Below are 21790 nucleotides of genomic sequence, written 5' to 3'. Positions count from 1 at the left end.
TAGACACTTGCCTAAGGATGCCTAGATCCAAAGACCCAGGTGGGTAAAATTACGGAACTTTTTTTTATTGAGATCCTGCTAACCCTATCAACCAACACCTTTTATGTAATCTGATGAGCGTCCGTGTTTGGCACCTTAACCAAACGTTTGTTTCATCCCACAGCGCCAGTTCTGCTTACCAAAAGTGACCCACTTGGTACCATACATACGAAGGTTGCAACTCATTTTAAGCGAGTCAGACTTCTTACCCATTTTTAAGATTGAGCTGTGACCCGCTCAAGCCAGAAAATCAATCTTGTTGAGATAACCAACGATAATCTATAAAGGTTTGAATCGATGCCAGCTATACTAAAAAAAAATCCCTTACCGAAAATGAAAGTTGACTGAGTGAGAGAGTCTGGAGCTAGTTTTGTTTCATTATGCTAAAGTACCCCAATGGCATTGGGACTAACAGATAAACATTATGAGAGTTTATTGAGGAGCTACAGATTTTTGATGATCTAACTATATTTTTCCCAGATAGAAAGTTCTTAACATGATAATCGAAATGATGATGTTGGTGCTGTTTAAAACACACATGTGACTCTGACAAATTCACATCAATGCAGGTCAGGATGATCATTTTATACAAACAAATGATGAAAATCAGGAGTATATGAAACATGTGCCACAGAAATGAAATACAAAAGTGTTATGCTCTTGCTGACAAGTGATGTCTAAAGATTTCCAGATATTTTGGTGTCAAAACCATGTGCTTGACAACCTGATTAACTTGAATAATACAGTACCCATGTACATGGCCAGTTAGAAACAGAATAAAGGAACTTGCATTGTGCTCTTCTAGAAAAGAAAAGTAAACCAAACTCCCAGGTGACAGCCAATACACCGTACAGGTAATTATATTGAATAATTAAAATCAGATAACAAAAAATGTTTAAATAATAACATATTCTGTTAACATTTAACTTATCAAGTAAAATCAATAAAGTTTGTGATAACTGAGGCCGTGAACCCCATCTCAACAGCTATAATAGTATATATAATAAGTAATTTGTACCAATTTAGGTGCGTATTGCATTTCCGCTAAATTTTTCTTAGTCCCTATACTAGGTTTCCGCAAATTTAAAGTATACCTTTCCGCAATTTATATTTATTACTTTTTCGGAAATTTACCTGGTAATTTATAAATATTTGAATATATATCAGATGAATTATTTATTTTATTGTTTTAATAAAGAAAAGTTTCTAATCTTATATCTACAATATATTAGACTCTGGTTAGGATTTCCACCAACCATTTGAACATCACCTCCAGACCCTGAGGAAAAGAGAGCAACGAATGGTGCCGAGTCTTTTTATGCCAACCAAAATGAGCAGTTTTACGCTAGCCATGCTAACATTATTGTTTTTTGTCGATGTGTTATTGAAATTGCAAACAACATCTTACATAAAGATGAGAACTCTAATTGTCAAAGCACTAGTTCACAAATATGTCCCTTCATAACAAAATATGCTAGAGGAGGCAAAGTAGTCCGTGTCCGTATGGACACATTCCCTATTTATTAGTATTTTTTTTGTAAGTTTTAACATAAATCTTCTCCTCTTAAACTACTTGGCCAATTCTAACCAAACTTGGCCACAATCATCCTTAGGGTATCTAGTTAACAACATTTATCAGATGACCTTGCCCAACAACCACAATGGACGCCATGGCTAAAAATAAAACATTGGGGTGAAATTCATTTTTTGGCCTACATTTTTGAAACTAAAGTATTTAAAGCAAATCTGACATGTGGGTAAAATTGTTCATCAAATCAAGATCTATCTGCCCTAAAATTTTCAGATGCATCAGACAACCTGTTGATGAGTTGTTGCCCATAATTGGTAATTTTAAGGAAATTTTGTAGTTTTTGGGTTTTTTATCTTGAATATGAAAACAGCAAAATTTATGAGCAAAGCAAGATCTACAAATAAGACTAACATGACCAAAACAATCAATCAACACCTTTAGGAGTTATTGTCCTTCATGGTCAATTTTTGACATTTTTTGGTAAACTACTGAGACAAACTTTGTCACAATCATCATAAAGTTATCTTATTAACAACATTTGTCAGATGACCCCCCCCCCCTTTTTTTTGACTAATCAACATGGCTGACATGGCTCAAAATAGAATATAGGGGTAAAATGCAAGTTTGTCTATTATTTTTTTTAACGATTATAGATAGAGATTAATTGGAAAGGAACAAATATGTTCAGAACAATGAGCATGAGAACTGTCCATATATGTCAAAACATTTTTCTTCAGGCCCGTAAATCATCTTCATTTTTGCTTTTATCATGAAAACCATGATATTTAGAGAGAAACATTTTGTGTGTGCCTAGATACCAAATACAAACCATAATGAGTTTACTTATTACAAACAAATAACATTTACATAAGTTTTTATACGACCGCAAAAATTGAAAATTTTTTGGTCGTCTATTGGTATCCATTGGCGTCGTCGTCTTCGTCCGAAGACATTTGGTTTTCGCACAATAACTTTAGTATAAGTAAATCTATGAAATTTAAACACAAGGTTTATGACCACAAAAGGAAGGTTGGGCTTGATTTTGGGAGTTTTGGTCCAAACAGTTTAAGAAAAGTGGGCCAAAAAAGGACCAAATAAGCATTTTCTTGGTTTTCGCACTATTACTTTAGTTTAAGTGAATTGAAGTCTATGAAATTTTGACACAAGGTTGATGACCACAGATGGAAAGTTGGGATTGATTTTGGGAGTTTTTGTCCTAACCGTTTAGGAATTAGGTGCCGAAAAAGGGCCCAACTAAGCATTATTTTTTGTTTTCGCACAATAACTTAAGTATAAGTGAATAGAAATCTATGAAATTTTAACACAAGGTTTATGACCACAAAAGAAAAGTTGGGATTGATTTTGGGAGTTAAAGGGAAACTTCGCAAAAAAATCAAAAATTGATATTATGTTTATTCTGTATAAAAATGCTCAAATTTATAGATATTAAAGTTTTATTCTGCTAGATAAGAGATCACCATCGATTTTAAATTTAGAGTATCAATTCTCAACGGTCGGCCATTTTGTTACCTTGTCCGATTTGCAGTCACGATATGTCTAAGGACCAGAACTACAGTAACCCGATGTAGTCGTAATTGCGTGTCGATATCTCGTCAATCGTACGGTTGTTTTATCCGACTAGTTAACTTGATACGGAAAATTTTCTTTTTTTTTTAATAACCATGATCTGTTATTTTTAGACTGATAATATAGGAATTAGTGAAAAAGTCAAAATTTCAAATCATAAATAAGTCTTCCGTGAAACTTGAATTGTTTTCGGTAATCTAATTAGTTCATAATTCTTTTATGTAATAAACTTTATTCAAATAAATTAGGATCTTCGCTCCACTGATCACCCGCATGGCGAAAGGTATTACTCCCAAAGGTATTGTAGGGGGTGCGAGGTGACACGTCCAGGTATTCAAGCGATTTCCTGTCGAGTTTGCAAATTCATGCATCGTTTCACTTCTTAGTGTACTGATAAGTGTAAACGGCCGATAACTTATAACTTTCCATTTTGAACTATTAGGTGTATAACATACATCTCTATCTTGCGTGTCCGAAAGTGATATAATATATAGTCATTACTAAACATATACGCTTGTTTACGAATAACATTTCTGGTTAAAAGAAAATTATTTATAAAAATATAAATAATACAAAAGAAAACCAAACAGATCTGATGAAATAAAAATCTATATACGAATTTTTTCCATGGGTAAATTTGGTAAAATGTAATATATACTCGTTTGTCAATGGTGAAGGACAGATTGGAACATACCAGAAATATTGATTTAAAAAAAGGTACGCACTTGTCGACCATTCGTATATACGCCTGGATAATAAGTTACGGAACTATAGCTCAAATTAAAATATATACATAGAACATAAGAAAGAAACATACATTTTGCGTAAATTGGGGTAAAAGTTTTGTAAAATGACAAGTCCAAGTATGCCAACAGTAAGTAATCATCAAATGTCGATAGACTATTGTATACCAAACGAAGAAGAAGAAGAAGAGATTTAAATACAGGTCGATATATAACTGTTCTGGCTCATCGAAGTTAAGGACATTTATATATCAATTAGATTGTTCTCGAAAAAAGGAAGAAATTCGTCTTCGTCACAATTGTTCCGAAATGCATGTAATATATATACGCCACTGGAAGTACACTATTAATACCGAGGGATGTGAATATTTTCCAGGAAAACTATAGAGTATCAAAGTTTCAAATCAATTTCGGGATTTATTTTCTCTCTAGATATTCAATGACAGCAATTTAAAGAAACTGCTTGTCCGCTTTAGTGGTATTCTTGCCAGTTGAAACAGACTTATAATTACATTAAAAAATGGGGAAAGATGAAATTAAATTCGTTGTCTTTTTTTATACATCCTTGGTCAAATAGCTAAAGTATTATATATAGTTACGGTGTGAGACGAAGAGTATTTTAAGAAGGACATATTCCCAATTATATATAAATTTTGTCGATGTTTTTCACACTTGAAAAGCATATCTGTTCGTAATTTGTAGATATCATTCCAATTAGATCCTTTAATTTCCTGCCAATTTTTTAAAACTTTTTTTTTAAATATCTGAAGTCTTCATGTGTTGTCAGATTTTAAATATTTTGATGAGCACATTAATTCCTAAATAGACAATTAAAGATCACTTCGGATGGACTAAAATATATAATTGCAATTGTTTATGATCTGTTTGAAATATTTAAGGCTGCCGATCCTAATTTGAAATAGTACAAATTTTAGTTCATAAACTCGTGTTTAGAAGGCTATTTTTATTTATAAATTCTTCAATTAAAATAATTCAGTGTTTGATCGTCACTAAAGTAATCAAAAGTCATAAATCATTAAAAGTGATCTTATGCAAAATATAAAAATATATAACAGCTATCCAGTTATTGTGCGATCTTATTATTCCCGTTAATTAATTTTAATTATTTTTTTTTACATTCATGTGTCTGAAATTTTGTCGGACTCCCGTTTACAATTATGTTGTTCACACCTGAAATGCCAGTGAACCGTGACGCCTAGATTTCACTGAATGAGGATCTAAGGATTAGAATTACATAATGCTAATCTTTTAATTACCTTGAGTTAACCAACGCATTCAACATTCTTTAGGTGTCACAAAACAATACACATTTTATTTCCACCGTACAAGCAAGTGAAGCAAAAACGTCAGAATACAAACATGTATTTTTAATACACTATTGATCATGTCAATTTCATATGTTTGTTTAAAGTATTTGTAGAAAATAAATCATAAAAATGTTCTATTGTATGAATTAATTTTATTATTAAAATTCGTTTTAAAATATCCACACGATCTAATTTTAAAAGTTGCATGGCTATCACTTATTTTTCGTTGGTTAATAGCTACACCAAAAGTCGTCGATGCGCTTTAAATCGCGTAATTAGATTGTTAACGAACAAGACTTATATGAGATATTTTCACTCCCGGCATGCATCAAAGACTTAAACTACGTCACATAAGTCAGGAAGTTTCAAGAAATAAAAATAATAATTCCCAATTTTCTTCTATATTAGATTTCATATCAAAATAAAACTTGGTCAATATGTTTTTTATGGTATTATGAACATAATAAGATGAAAAGTGAAAAATCGCGAATTATCCCTTTAAGGTCCCAACCGTTTGGGAATTAGGGGCCAAAAAGGGGCCCAAATAAGCATTTTTCTTGGTTTTCGCACCATAACTCTAGTGTAAGTAAATAGAAATCTATGAAATTTAAACACTAGGTTTATGACCTTAGAAGAAAGGTTGGGATTGATTTTGGGAGTTGGTCCCAACAGGTTAGGAATAAGGGGCCTAAAGGGTCCAAAATTCAACTATGTTTGATTTTAACAAAAATTAAATCCTTGGGGTCTAAAATTAAACTAAGTTTGATTATAACAAAAATTTAATCCTTAGGGTTCTTTGATATGTTTAATCTAAAAATATACTTAGATTTTAGATTTTTGACCCAGTTTTCAAGTTGGTCCAAATCGGGGTCCAAAATCAAACTTTGTTTTATATCAACAAAAATTGAATCCTTGGGGTTCTTTGATATGCGGAATCTCAACATGTAGCTCGCTACATTGAAGACCTGTTGGTGACTTTCTGCTGTAGTTTTTTTATTTGGTCGGGTTGTTGTCTCTTTGACACATTCCCCATTTCCATTCTCAATTTTATTACTTAGATTTTTGATTATAGGCCCAGTTTTCAAGTTGGTCCAAATTGGGGTCCAAAATTAAACTTTGTTTGATTTCAACAAAAATTGTGTATATGGGGTTCTTAAATATTTGCTTATTCTAACTATGTATTTAGATTTTTCATGTTTGGGTCCGGTTATCAAATTGGTCCACATTGAGGTCTAAAGGGTCCAAAATTGGAATTTATTTGATTTCATCAAAAATTGAATTTTTGGGGTTCTATGATCTGCTGAATCTAACCATGTATTTTGATTTTGGATATTGGACCATAATAGGTAATGTCCAATTTATTATAAAATTTAAAGTTTTTAAGTTTAAGTTCTTGGACCATATTCATTATGTGTCAGACACCTGTTTTGTGTCAGCTATTTAATCACAATCCAAATTCAGAATTGTATCAAGCTTGAATGTTGTGTCCATACTTGCCCCAATGTTCAGGGTTCGAACTCTGCAGTCGTATAAAGCTGCGCCCTGCGGATCTTCTGGTTTTTATAAATTAAAAATTTCCTATCATGTTTTTGTTAAAAAAAAATCTCCAGATTTTTCTTATAAAAAGTTCTTAAAAATGCAATAATGTCTAAACGCATGTACATTAGATAAAACATATTTAGATATTTTGGCATAATTATGATAATTCAAAAAAGAATAAAGAGAAGTGTATCAAGGATAAGAAAGATTATTTTCTGTTATCATCACAGCCAGGGTTTCCCCTTGGTCAATTATTTTTTTTCGCCAACTCTTTCGCCAAAAAAAAATATTCTTCGCCACTTTGTAATTTAATTCGCCAAGAAACAAAATATGTTGTTTGTTTGAAATTTTCATTCTTTCAAACCCCCCTCCCCCCAAAATAATTAGTTTAGTCTATATTGTAGTGAATAAACACTAAACATTTACTTTTAAAATAAAACTTAGAAGGGGGGAAATGCATTATATTCGGAACAACTTTCCTAAAAGAGGGGTCCACTTTCTTTTACTAAATAAAACATGTTTTGACTTATAGTTACGTATAGTTCTTTGGAGAAAATTTCTTCAAATGATATAAATATGCGCCAAGAATTATTTTTTTTTATCACCGACTGTGTAAGAGCTATATAGCCATTCAAGGTTGTAAAAAGGTTCTATTTGTTTGTTTATCACCTTAAATTGATACTTCATTAAAGGAATGTCCATTTACCATCATTTGATTGGTTTTTACCAACCTGTTAAATATATGCCTTCATAAGGACAGCATTCTTTTTTGAACCATCGTAAATGAACAAGTGGAGACATAAAACTATGATTGAAAGACGTGCGTCGCCAAAACGACTTTAACAAAACAACCCTCTAATATCAATTATCGATATCAAAGTCAAAAGATAAAGTTTTAAGTCGGTTTTAAACGATTTTAATGATGAACTTAAATCGCCACAATTATTATTTTTATGCAAAATGTGATATTGGCAAACGCCAGCGGAAACCCTGATCACAACATACTTTATTCCTAAATCTGCTTGCTTTAACAGACTACCTTAAGTTTAGGGATGGATCCTTGACGTCTAAGGGATTGTAATTCCCAAAAAAGTGTGACACTTCAAAAGTTTTTGAAACTTTTTTATGATTTATATGTGTATATGGAGAAAAACATGACTTTTTTTTAGCAATCAAAGGGGTAAGTTGGGGCTGGGGTCTTTAACACTCCTCTTGACCCCTTGAACTGTCACTGTCAGAGTCTTATAACTGTGGCACTGATTAACCGTCATAAATGTTATTATTCGATTGAAAGATGATAGATGTATGCATCCTTAATCCATTGCAGAAAAAAACCCTTTTTGAATGTAGTGGCTCTTCTGGCCACATTTAAAACATAGTGCATGTGCATGTACAATATTTGTTGATGATGTTATATTGTATTATTTTGCAGATTGCAGATAGTGTAATCAGTAGGAATAGCCATAATATTGCCCAGTGAATCAGTGATATGCAGAAATCTAACATATATTAAAATTGGAACCAATACCTTCAGCAATATTTTAAAATTGCAGTATATAAGCACATGTCACCACTTTTATTGTTGATTCATCAAAACACAGATGTGTAACATCATACTGACATGTGAAGAATCATGTAACTCATAACCTATTATTAGCAATATTTTTTTAAAGAAGAACTCTAATTTCACCATCTATTATGCCAAGCAACTTAACACACAGGGGATTATATGCAACAAGACTGTAGTATCTCTATTAAATCAGGGAATATTGCTGTATGACATAGTCGGTCCAAAGCCAACCATTGCTTAATAATTAAATTAAGAATGTAACATGTCTTCTGATTGGCTGATGTCGTTTTGGTTATCATATCATAGACACTATTTTTGTCATATGACCATGATTTCATTAACGTTTTTTCATGATTAACGCCAGTTTAAAATGGAATTTAGAATTGAATTATAAGAAATAACTGTAATATTTTGTCAGTCTATTCGGAATAACATTAAGAAATGTGGTGCACACTGTTTAATAACCCACTACGCGCGTTATTTAGTGTGCACCACATTTTTTATGTTATTTCTTCATAGTCTAGAAAAAATATTACAGTTATTCCTTAAATAACTATAGTTGACATAACTGATGAATGAGAATCAAATAAAAATGTATGTTTCAAGATCAGAGCTTTTTATGAAATAAAATACCAAAGTTTGTTTTTGTTACTATTTTATTTATTTGATCTAAATTTGAAAATACAGTAAATTCAGAAATTATAGAGTAGTTTATTTTTTTTGAAAAGTGCAACAGGGTTATAATCCCAATAATTAATTTCATCTTGCATTTTGAAATTTTTTATATAGATTAAACATGATTTTTCTCAATATCCCAAAAAATTAAAATCATATTTTATATTGTAAAATGACAAAATCACAATAATAAATGCATGCAATGATTTCTGAATTTACAGTATTAAATTCTCAAGGCTATAGTCACCAACAAAATCAAAACATTGTTAGTTGTTGATAAATTGACCACATGGATGTATAAACCATTATATAAAACAAAACACAAATTCAAAACATACCATAACGAAAATTAATTCATTGGAAATCAACCAAAACTTAAAACATTACACCTTCTTTCAAAGTATCAACGTGAATTTGAAAAAAATACAGATGTAGGGACAATGGCATATATGAAGACAGTCGATTACCACTAGAAACAACACATAAAATATATTTTAAAATTAAGACATTCGGTGAATATGAAGAAACAAATTCCGAATATTTGTTGTTTTGTTTCCTAGGAATCCACTTATTCAACATATAAATATTCCACCAAAAAAAAAAGATTTTTGTAATCAATATAAATATTCAATTTTGGATCGAGTATTTACAATGCAATATTGAGGTAGATCACATTTACAACATTCAAATTACCAAAGAAAATAATGAGTCAGAACTTTGTTTGAATTTCCCTATTTTTACTATTATGTACACAAATGCATGCCAATTTATGAACATACTATTTTTCGAAACCAGTTGAGATATCATCATTAAATTTTGTATTCATGGTAATTTCATTAGTAGCATTGAATGAAATGCAAAAAAAAACTGCAAAAATTTATTAATCTCATCTGAACTCATTTTTTCTCAGTCACAGTCATATTTAAGCATTATATATTTGGCCGGGGGATAATAAGTTGAAATGTTGGGAGTCTAAAAGAGTAACTACAAACACCTCCTTATACTTGTCATCTATTAGGTAGTACAAATAGTACAAAGAAATTAAATGTATCAAGATCAGCAGCAATAACTCACCAAAATAGTTACAATCGAAATTGATTGTAAGTCACATTGGAATGTTTTGCGACAAGATCTCAAGTAATGTACCTGCTCATTAGCATGATTTTTGTGAAATGAGTTGTAATTTTTATAAATTGCCTTATTTAAACTATCTGAAAATTTGTCATATTGCATAAGTTGGAATTAATATTTATTTTCCTCAGGCCATAACACACCACAATTAGATACTGGTACAACATCTATAGCTGCAACCACAGTACCTACTGGACCTATGTTCCCTGATAGTTTACAAAATCATAGTAAGTAATTTAAAAACAAAATCAACATCTGATTGCTTTTTTCAGGACTGTTTATGCCCATGCTCTAGGCAATGGGGAATTTAAGTTTACCCTTGACTGTCTTTCCATTCATCCCTCTTCCTGCCTGTCCCATTTTTGTTGCACTCTAACTTAAGGTTTTATCAAAACAGTCTATTCAGTCGGAGAGCTGACCCCGGTTTGACCCAATTTCTTAAAGCAACAATGGAGGTCATGTGGTTACTATATATGGGCTTTTTTTTTACCAAAAAAAGTGAAGCTCGTTTTTTTGAATTTGTAGTTTTTTGCAAGAAATAAAACTAATTTGCTTTTAGGTGAACATTCTTCAGATAATGTACGAAGTATATTTATCAACTCAATTATGTATTAAACTCATTTTTCTCTCAAAATGTGTCTTCAAAGACTAGGTGTTGACCAACAGTCATAGCAAATTAAAATCGTAATCTTCTTTCTTAACTCCTCGGGAAGCTTTGCTTGTTGGCACTCTCATGAACAAATTATCATTATATTAGCACCATTTGCTGTTATTCACATGTGGATATTATTAAAATAATTTTATTAAATATATTTTGATAATAAAGACATGTGTAAAAAACAAATAAGACAAACACATTTTAACACTTTTCAGAACTCAGTCTCAGTGAAATAACTTCAAATAAGCCCTATATAGATGACTATGTGCCATATAAATTCATAATATTATTATTCCAAGAATTAATTTATATATTTGCAAGTATTTTTACTGCTGCAACCTAATTATTTCAACACAGATATAATTGTTTACTACAGTAATGCAAGGGGTAGTCAAAATATTCATGAATACTGGATCCAGACTGGATTAAATAGATCAAAAATAGGAATTCCTTTTTATTACTGATACCTGGGCCTACCTTTTTAATTTTTAGAACACATTAAAGAGATTACAATAAAAGTATTCTGATATAAATTCTTCATTATTTGAAATAAAAGGAAATTAGTTTGCCATCCTTGTATGAACAAACTAAACATTTATTTAACAATAAATTTGGTCTCATTATTAATTTCTTGCAAGTTCTAATGAATGGACTCAAATTATGAAAAAAAAACACTAAACTAAAATTTAGATAAATGGTTCTTATCATGAACTTAAATAAATAAGAACATAAAGACTCTGTCTAATATTTATATTTTTCTATTTAAAAAAATAATAACTATGCATTTTTATATTTATATAAAAGTATTTCAGAGCAGTTTCTGAGTGCCAAGTCAACAATTATGTTTTAGATCACAAGTCATAAATAAGTCACACTTCATGTCAGTATGAACATGCTTTGAGAAAGAGATTATTTTAAGTTCAAATTTAGGACAGGACTTTTTTAATTTTATTTTTGAAGGATTGATCAGGATTCCTTCATCACAAAAAAAAATATATTATCATAAACAATGAATGAGTTTTGTGTTAGTCATCTAAAGCAGTTAAGGTTGTGCACAGACAGTAAAAGATTTCCTTACCTTGTTTTAGTTAAGTCAAACATTTCACTGACTTAAAGAGAATAATTATTCCAGTCAAATATTCACAGCTGAACTTGCCTTTAATTTTTCAAACAATTGTGTTCAGATGCAAGGTGACATGTGTAAGACCAAAAAACTACAATATCAAAAAATGTCTTTCTTTTGGAATTTAGTTCAAATGGGGTTATCATAAGGGGTGATAGAACGTTATACTTGAAATATTTTTTAACTTTGAGATACGTATTATTATTTTTTTGTATAGTATCTTTTTAATCTGTGAAAAAAGAAGAAAAAATAACAAACATTTCGCATCATTTATAAACCACAATTAACGGCATTACGTAATTGTTAAAAGATGGCCAATTTGACATGTTTAAGCATTATTTTCTTTAATAATAAAATCGATGCTTAAAAAATCAAAAGAAATCTATTTCTGACCATAATGGCAAGTAGGGAACACAAAAAAAGAAAAGCTTCCATTTGGCTCCAATTTTTTTCCCGCGAAATTAACGCAATTTCACAATAACAGGTTTTAATATCAGTCCCATTGTTGTCTTAAGAAAGTAGCAACAACAGTCGTTTCTAAGGGCTTGCTTTCCGACAGTATTATTTCAACTTTGAATTATTTTTAATTATGGAATTTGCATAATTTCTTGTGCTTGAATTTTTATAGTTTCCTGGTTTATTCTGTATTTTAATGTTCGGTGCGGTGCACAACACTTTCTTTACAAAGAAGAATGCATATTTTCAATATACTTAGTGCCGTGCACATTACTATCTATACAAAATACATTATACTGCAAAAAGCTATTTTACTATACAGATAAAGCTATATGTATAAACGTTAGCTTTATATGCCAATGACCTTAATTAACCTATAAGCCCCACCTATTTACCGGAATTACTGTATTTCTTTAACAACGTCACGTCAAAACTATGACAATGTGTAGTAACAATGGTCAAACTTTTATAAATTTATCCAATTGGTGATGTATATACCATGTTTATTAAATGTTATTATTTAATTAAGTTCATTTTCCCTTTCGAATTCCTTAAAACGTCAATGTCTTACCGCCTAGACTACGCTCATAGGGAAATACCCAAAAATGGTAACCCAAGAGGGAAATTCCAAACACTATTTTTTTAACAATATTTGTAACATACATTTTTTTATTTTATTTTTTTATTTTTTATCGATTTCAGTATAAAAACATTATACGTATAGTGTCTTGAAATATTAAATTTTGTATTCGGCACTAAACTGGGGAAATGTTCGGTACAACCTCGCACTTCCCCCGTTTCTAAGCCTCATACAAATAAATTTCATATTTCAAGACACTATACGTATATTTTTCTAATTGTATGGAAAGTGTTATGCAGTGCTTAAAAATTATAATGCAGAATAAACATGGAAATCATTAAAAATTTTGAAATTTTGAAATTATGCAAATTCAATTATTAGAAATAATTCGAAGTTGAAATAATAGCCTGTTTCAGCCAAATTTTATTAAAATGGTACACAATTAATTGAATCCAACTCACAGACAGTAGGAATTTGAGCGTGAGTCGCTCACCATTTTAGAGTTAAGCCTCTTTATAACTTGGAAATTTACACATTTTTCCATTTCCTAATTCTTACCATCTTTGTCATCCAAATTTTATGAAACTCATACAAGTTGCTTAGAACTAAAACTAGCAGACAAAGTTTGAATTTGGTCGGTGAGTCATATACTGTTCATGAGTAATGCTCTTCATAACTTGGTAAATTACATTTGTTTTTGTTTCTGCACTCTTAACTTAAGTTTTTCTGATCCAAATTTTCTAGAGTTATGCCCCTTTATAACTTGGCTATTTCTTTGGTTTTCACACTTTACTTATGTTTTTATCTTGCAAACTTTATCAATCTCGTGCACATTATGCAAGAAACATTACAAGCAGAGAGAGTTTTATTTGTGGTAAATTGTCATTAACATTTCTACAGTTATGTCCAAAACTGGCATTTATTATCATTCAGTAGGATTTATAAATTATAAAAGGGTACAAAAGTTTAGGTTTGGTTGAAATTCTGTGTCAATAATTTTCAATTGTAATTTCATATTTATTTGCACACATATGGAGAAAATACCACAAAGAATTGATGTGATTAAATGAAGGAACATAAAATATTTAATAGTATTAACTGTAGTTTGGACAGTTTAGTTGCTGATTAAATTGCTGTAACGCATAGAATTATGAATAATTTTTGTTATCTTATTTTTAGCTAGAAGACATAGCGACCAAACAACAACAGTCTCAGGTAATTCTTATAAGGAAAAGGGATTTCTTAATTTATAGTTTATACACAATACAATAATCTTTTATAAACTATTTTAGAAGTCAGTTTTCTCAGTCTATTCTTAGGGACTTACATAACTATAGATTAATTTTTACCTTATTTGGAATAGTGCCCTAGAGGGGGGTAAGAATATTGTTGATCCCAACAAGAATTATTGTGAACCCCAATTGTACCTTTCCATAGATTCACCTGATAGTTACCTGTCCATTTCAACTTTAGGCAGTGCTATTGTCCCATTGAACAAATACCATAGGTATTGTTCTCTGTGTAGTTTATAAAATATGTATTCCACAATGACGTGGTGTGTCAGTGTTAGATCACCCAAAGGGTCAGAGGCCAGAGGGTGATCTAACACAGACACACTTAGTCCATATGGGATAATTATTTTACATCCCAGCTGTTTAAGATTAGACGAAAAACCATTTACAATTCATAAAATCTAGTTTAGAACGCCACACAACCATTATAATATACTTTGACACGGGTTATGTTCTTCTCATATATGTTATGATGGTATGATACTAAACCCCTTATGGGAAGGATTGTGCCTGATGTTCATATGATGACATCATAATCTTTCAGTCAGTTTAATTGAAGTCTGGAGCTGGCATGTCAGTTAACTGTTAGTAGTCTTTTGTTATTTATGTATTATTGTCATTTTGTTTATTTTCTTTGGTTACATCTTCTGACATCAGACTCGGACTTCTCTTGAACTGAATTTTAATGTGCGTATTGTTATGCGTTTATTTTTCTACATTGGCTAGAGGTATAGGGGGAGGGTTGAGATCTCACAAACATGTTTAACCCCGCCGCATTTTTGCGCCTGTCCCAAGTCAGGAGCCTCTGGCCTTTGTTAGCTTTGTATTATTTTAATTTCGTGTGTACAATTTGGAAATTAGTATGGTGTTCATTATCACTGAACTAATATATATTTGATTAGGGGCAAGCTGAAGGACGCCCCCGGGTGCGGGAGTTTTTTTTGGCTGCATTGAAGACCTGTTGGTGACCTTCTGCTGTTGTTTTTTCTATGGTCGGGTTGTTGTCTCTTTGACACATTCCCCATTTCCATTCTCAATTTTATTTATATATTACTTTTATGATGTATACCCTTTATGACCCCTAAACATGATGAGTAGATATCAAACAATGTCAACTCGCCCTACTTGACAATCGACCCATACTAAATCACCACTAAAAAAAATCGCCCCAATTTTGAAAAAGTGTAAAATCAAATTGAACAATTAGTCTGACAACTCACTTATTAACGAAAAATAATCCCACTGAATAAAGATTTGCCAACTCGCCCCACTAATAAAAATATCTTGCTTCCTTTAAGTATGTTAAATTACTGACAGTTCGTATCCAGTCGTCTTGGTGTAGTGGTACGTGTCGTGACTTGGTATGCTAAAGGTCTTGAGTTTGAATCCCAGCTTATACACTGAATTATTTTCTACGTGAATTTTGATAGATAGTCTTTTCCGTATAATTAATTATAAGTTTTATAGTGGATTTGACATTCCCGCCAAAATGTAACAGAACAAAGGAAAGCATGCATAACAAAGAAACTCAAACTGGGGTGATCTGGTAGGGGTGATCCGGCTCAGATCACCACTGTTAAAACAAAGGAGCCGGGACGTAATCACTCAGACCTCTAAACTTCTTGTAAGAGAAAGCTATCACTCATTGATTAATCTACCTGAATAAAAAGTTTATCTGCTAAATAGATAGAAATAACAGGTCTACCATTAAGAATGCATGTGATTTTGAGTTTATTCAATTTAAATAATATATTTTTTTCAATCTGTTCAAAATAAACACTAATTTAATCATAAAATGTTAATTTTTAAAAACATAAGTATTGTTCCTATCGAAAAAAACTTTTTTTTAGTTTTTGTTAAGTTACAGAGTACTTACAAGAAGGCCTTAAAGGAATAATTCGCTATTTTCACTTTTCATCTTATTATTTTTATAATACCATAAAAAACATATTCACCTAGTTTTATTTCGATATGAAAAGTAATAAAGAAGAAAATTGGGAATTATTAATTTTATTTCTTCAAACTTCCTGACTTATGTGACGTAGTTTAAGTCTTTTAGCATGCCGGGAGTGAAATTAATCTCATTTAAGTCTTGTTCGTTAACCATCTAATAGCGCTATTTAAAGCGCATCGACGACTTTTGGTGTAGCTATTAACCAACAAAAAGTAAGTGAAATAGCCATGCAACTTTAAAATAAGTTTGTAGGATTTATGTGTGGACTTTCTTATACGAATTTTAGTAATTAAAGTAAATAATACAATAGAAAGTTTTTATGATTTTTTTCTTCAAATACTTTAATCAAACATATGAAACTGACATGATCGATAGTGTATTAAAAAATACATGTTTGTATTTTGAACTTTGTGCTTCAGTCCAGCAAACATTTTCACTTGCTTGTACTGTGGAAATAAAATGTGTATTAATTTGTGACACTTAGTGAATGTTGAATGCGTAGTTAAACTCAAGGAAATTAAAAGATTAGCATTATGTAATTTTAATCCTTTGATCTTCATTCAGTGACATCTAGGCGTCAGGGTTTGCCATTTCAGGTGTGAACAACATTTCTTATGAATGATATACGGGAGTCAGTTATAGTTTTAGACACAGAAATGTAAGAAAAAGAATTACACCCCAGCTCTATTGTTATACTTCAAAGTTTCTATTTTTGAAACACGTGTAAGTTGAATAGATCTATTGTTATGAATAACAATGGATTGTGACCACAGGCTGTGACAAGCGGGGTTTCTGGAAACCCCTGCTTCTACATCCCGTAAACAAAGTCCATTGTTATGCGGAATAATAGAAGTTGATTATTCTTTAAATAGCATGAACATCAGAAATTACTAATAGTGTTCACTAAAAATTGTTTCAAGATATAAAAAAAACATTTTAGGAAATTCCAATAGCGAAAAAAAAATTAAGCATTTGTTTTGAATACAAAAAAACCCTTTAAATTACTTCTTTGCTGAAAGTAATATTTTTTTGTCCAATGTTTCTATTCATTAAAAAAGGGGGGATTTTAACTCTCGCCCCCTACCCCCTCGTTATCCAGTGTCCGATCTGGGGAAGGGGTTCCGCGGTTTGGACGCGTTTTAAAAGACGAGTGTATTTGACTGATTGGAACCCCACCCTCTTTTTGTTGAGTTGCGAACCCCAAGCTGGACCAGCCCCTCTCCCAAAATACAGAGTAACGAAATATTAAATCTGTATCTTTGTATGCTGAGCGTGCCTGGTAGTCGAGTTTCTATTGTAGATACACTTATCCGTTTGTAGGTCCGAATGTGAATGTAATCTACTCTCGAGGAGAAAGGGGGGCTATTTTTCTTTAAAACTGTATGATAAAAAATATAGTAATGATTACCTTTATTAAACTGATACAGGTATTAAAGTACTTTGGTTTATAATATTGTCTGTATCTTTAGTCTCTTCTACTACATCCAACGCTTGCCAAAAAATGTCGTCCGTCTCATACCCTTCCATATTGACAACTGCATCCAAGGCGCATGACGTATTTTTTGTTTGTAATACGAATACACGATACGGTCAACCTTGACATTCTGACCCCTATTAACCCAAGTATTTAATTGGAATATGCAAAACAACCTTGACATTGGTAAACTATACTCACTTGTCAAAGTTTGAACGAAGATAATCATAAAAGGTCACTAGTGGGGTTCATGTAAAAAAAAGTTATTATTATAAATCATGGCTTAATATTGTCAATAAAATATATGCTTTCGTTTTTTTTCTCCATTTAATAATCAATGTTATCAATAAAGAGTTTAGAATGGGGTGTAAGTTAGTTATATACCTCGGGATACGGCGTTTCTGGATATGAAACCCCTCCGGCCTCCGGCCGACGGGGTTTCTTATCCAGACACCCCTTTCCCTCGGTGTATAACTATTACTTAAAATTGATTTACGGGAGAAATAAGGTCGCATTGAATATCAAGAAAGAAAATAAATCTCGAAATTAATTTGAAACTTTAATACTCAATAGTTTTCCTAGAAAATATTCACATTCCTTGGGGATTATTAGTGTACGTCCAGTTGCATATATATTACATGAATGTCGGGGAAATTGTGATGATGACGAATTTCTTCCTTTATTCAAGAACTATCTAATTGATATATAAATTTGTGATTTTACTATGTTCATAACTTCGATGAACCGAAGCAAGTTATATATCGACCTGTATTTAAATCAAATTGGTCCTCTTCTTCTTCTTTTTGTATACAATAGTCTTTTGAATTCGATGATTACATACTGTTGGCATACATGGACTAGTCTTTTTACAAAACTGTTACCCCAATTTACACAAAATGTATGTTTCTTTCTTATGTTCAATGTATGCATGTATACATTTTAAATTGCGATATAGCCCTGTAACTTTCTATCCAGGCGTAGAAACAAATCATCGACAAGTGCGTACATTTTTTCAAATTCAATATTGCTGGTATGTTCCAATCTGTTCTTTGCTATTGACAACGAGCATTTATTACATTTTCCCAAATTAACCCTTGGAAAAAATATGTAAATAGATTTTTATTTCATCAAATCTTTTTTTTTTTTGTATTATTTATATTTTTATGAATAATATTCTTGACACCAGAAATTTTATTTATAAAAAAGCGTATGAGTTTAGTAATGACTAGTATATTATACACTTTCGGACACGCAAGACAGAGATGTATATTATACACCTGATAGTTCAAAATGGAAAGTTATAAGTTATCGGCCGTGTACACTGATCAATACGTACAGAAGTGAAACGTTGCATGAACTTGCAAGCCCGACAGGAAATTGCTTGAATACCTTGACGTGTCACCTCACACCCCTCACAATACTTTTGGGAGTAATACCTTTAGCCATGCTGGTGATCAGATGAGGGAAGATCCGAATTTATTTGAATAAAATGTATTACTTAAAAAAATTATAAACAAATTAGATTTTTAAAAACAATTTTCACGGAACACTTATTAATGATTTGAATTTTGACTTTTTAACTAATTCCAATATTAACAGTTTAAAAATAACTGACTATGGTTATTTAAAAACACTAGAACACACCCGCGAAATCGCGGGCATTAAAAGCGTAGTTTAAAGTATGTAAAGTGTTGTTGGAAGAATTTTGTAAAATATTGAATGACTGGAGAATTTCAGGAAAAGTATCATAAGTCATAGGTTATTAGGTACAGGAAATGGCTTTTTTTTTTATCCCTCCTCCTTTATTTCCGATATTCCCATTTTTTTGTTTTCTATCAATTTCAATATGAGCATACATTTAGTATGTTATGAACATTCAAGTAAGGAGCCTGTAATTCAGTGGTTGTTGTTTGTTTATGTGTTACATATTTGTTTTTCGTTCATTTTTTGTACATAAATAAGGCCGTTAGTTTTCTGGTTTGAATTGTTTTACATTGTCAGTTCGGGCCCTTTTAAAGCTGAGTATGCGGTATGGGCTTTGCTCGTTGAAGGTCGTATGGTAACCTATAGTTGTTAATATCTGTGTCATATTGGTCTCTTGTGGAGAGTTGTCTCAACATGGCAATCATACCACATCTTCTTTTTTTTGTAATCAATGAGTTTTGTAAAAGATAATGACTGGAGAATTTCAGAAAAGGTATCAAAAGATCAAATGAATATTTGTTGCGCTTATCTGTATATTATGAACATTCATTACCATATAAATATAGTGTATTTGCTTTCAATACGAAGTTTAATAAGGCAGCAACCATTTGATTTTCTGGGGGGGGGGGGGGGGGGGCTATGGGTTGTTTTTGGAAAGAAAAGTTTGTTTCCAGTTTTGTGGAGAAAAAAATAATATGTTTTTGATTCTGAGGAAAAAAATTGTTTGTTTTACCCTAAGCTGCTTCTTTATATAATGCTACAATTGAAAGAAAAAATTGTTTTCGACTTGTCGCGAAAAAAAATTGTCCAGAAAAAAACCCATAGCCACCACCCCCCCCCCCCCCCCCCCCCCCCCCCGAAAGTCAAATGGTTGCTGCCTAATCGATCCATAGTGGTCATTGATATAGTATACAGACCCTCTCTATTTAATAAACTCTGTGACTGCCTTGGTTAGTAAACTTGAAAATGATAGTAGATAGAATTCTGAAAATACATTTTATTCTTTGTATATGTATGTTCAAAGTATACAGAAAAACGCAAACCGGAAGTCTAATCTGACTTAAAATTTCGTCCAATGATGGTACAATATCCGGATGCTTTTTTTCTCGTTTTTCTCCAAAAATAACTCAATCTGAATAATCATATGAATGGATGACAAATGGAACTATGCACTGTACCTATAGGACACAGAGGCGTGTTGATTAATTTATTGTGGAAAGAAGAGAAGCGACACCCAAGATGAGGTCTTCTCGTTTAATAGTATAGATAAGAACATTTTCCGTATCAAGTTAGTTAGTAAGATAAAACAACCGTACAATTGACAAGATATCGACAGGCAATTACAACTTCATCCGTTACTGTAGTTTTGGTCCTTTGTGATTTATAGACATATCGTGATTTTTAATTGGAGAAGATGACAAAATGGCGGAACGCAGAGAATTGATACTCTAAATTTAAAATCGATGGTGATCTAGTGGAATAAAACTTTGATATCTATAAATTTGAGCATTTCTATACAGAATGGACATAATATCATTTTTTGATTTTTTTGCGAAGTTTCCCTTTAAGGTGTAATACCACCATTGATTTTCTCCTATTAGTCTTCGTTAAATTTGCACTTTTCAAAAAAAATGTGTAGTATTTATTTGTGTTTACAAAAAAGAAATACTTGGCATGAGTAAAGTTTTATCCTGTCCAGTAGTATAGAAAAAAAATCACATAACATTTCATTGCATATAAGAAAACAACCATCACTGGAAGTTAACCAATCAAATTTCTCCCCTTATTCTATCTGTGTACAAGGTTTAGTCACCATGTAACCTCAAGACTTCAAAATATTCTATAGAAATCCCAAATAAAAAAATAATGGTGCTTTGAAATACCCAAGGCATATGTTTATGACACAGAAATCTTTTACTGCAATAAAATGTAGGATTAATTACCTACAACTGTCTGTCAAATTCAAGGGAATATTTTTTTCAACTTATTTTCGTATACAACCGGATGTGAGGTACCATGATTTGGTGGAATTACACCTAAAGAAGACATTATTGTTTAATAAACTGAATGTGACCTTTTTTCCTTTGTAATACTGGTTATTTCAAGCATATCTGTCAAGTTTTGTCATAATCAGTTCAATAGTTTGAGAAAAATCTAGTATAATGAAAGACGACATCTACAGCGATTCGAGCAAAATTTCTACGACAAATCCAAACCAAGACGCATTAAGATAGAATATAGTGTGGACCAATAAATGATCAAATATTTATCTTATCTGCCTACAAACAGTTGAATATGATAATCAAGATGATTTTAGGAAGATAAATACCACTAATGGACCTCTTTGTCTTCTTTATAAGGTCTCTTTTGGTCAATTTATACCTCTCATTTCATCAAAATTTCAAC

The 21790-nt window shown here is 31.5% G+C and overlaps 1 protein-coding gene across 2 annotated transcripts in view; it reads left to right on the top strand.

Annotated features, from left to right (window-relative positions):
* LOC134708034 (mucin-5AC-like) overlaps window positions 1-21790 on the top strand; it is a 221759-nt gene that overhangs the window by 177694 nt on the left and 22275 nt on the right. For both annotated transcript variants that reach the window (XM_063568282.1, XM_063568281.1), the window contains 2 exons: window positions 10275-10370; window positions 14140-14175. In XM_063568282.1, the coding sequence (XP_063424352.1) occupies window positions 10275-10370; window positions 14140-14175 (132 nt within the window). The remainder of the gene's footprint in view (window positions 1-10274; window positions 10371-14139; window positions 14176-21790) is intronic.

Source organism: Mytilus trossulus, chromosome 2, assembly GCF_036588685.1.
Source record: "Mytilus trossulus isolate FHL-02 chromosome 2, PNRI_Mtr1.1.1.hap1, whole genome shotgun sequence".
NCBI lineage: Eukaryota > Metazoa > Mollusca > Bivalvia > Mytilida > Mytilidae > Mytilus > Mytilus trossulus.
This window is presented reverse-complemented; position numbering and strand designations above follow the sequence as displayed.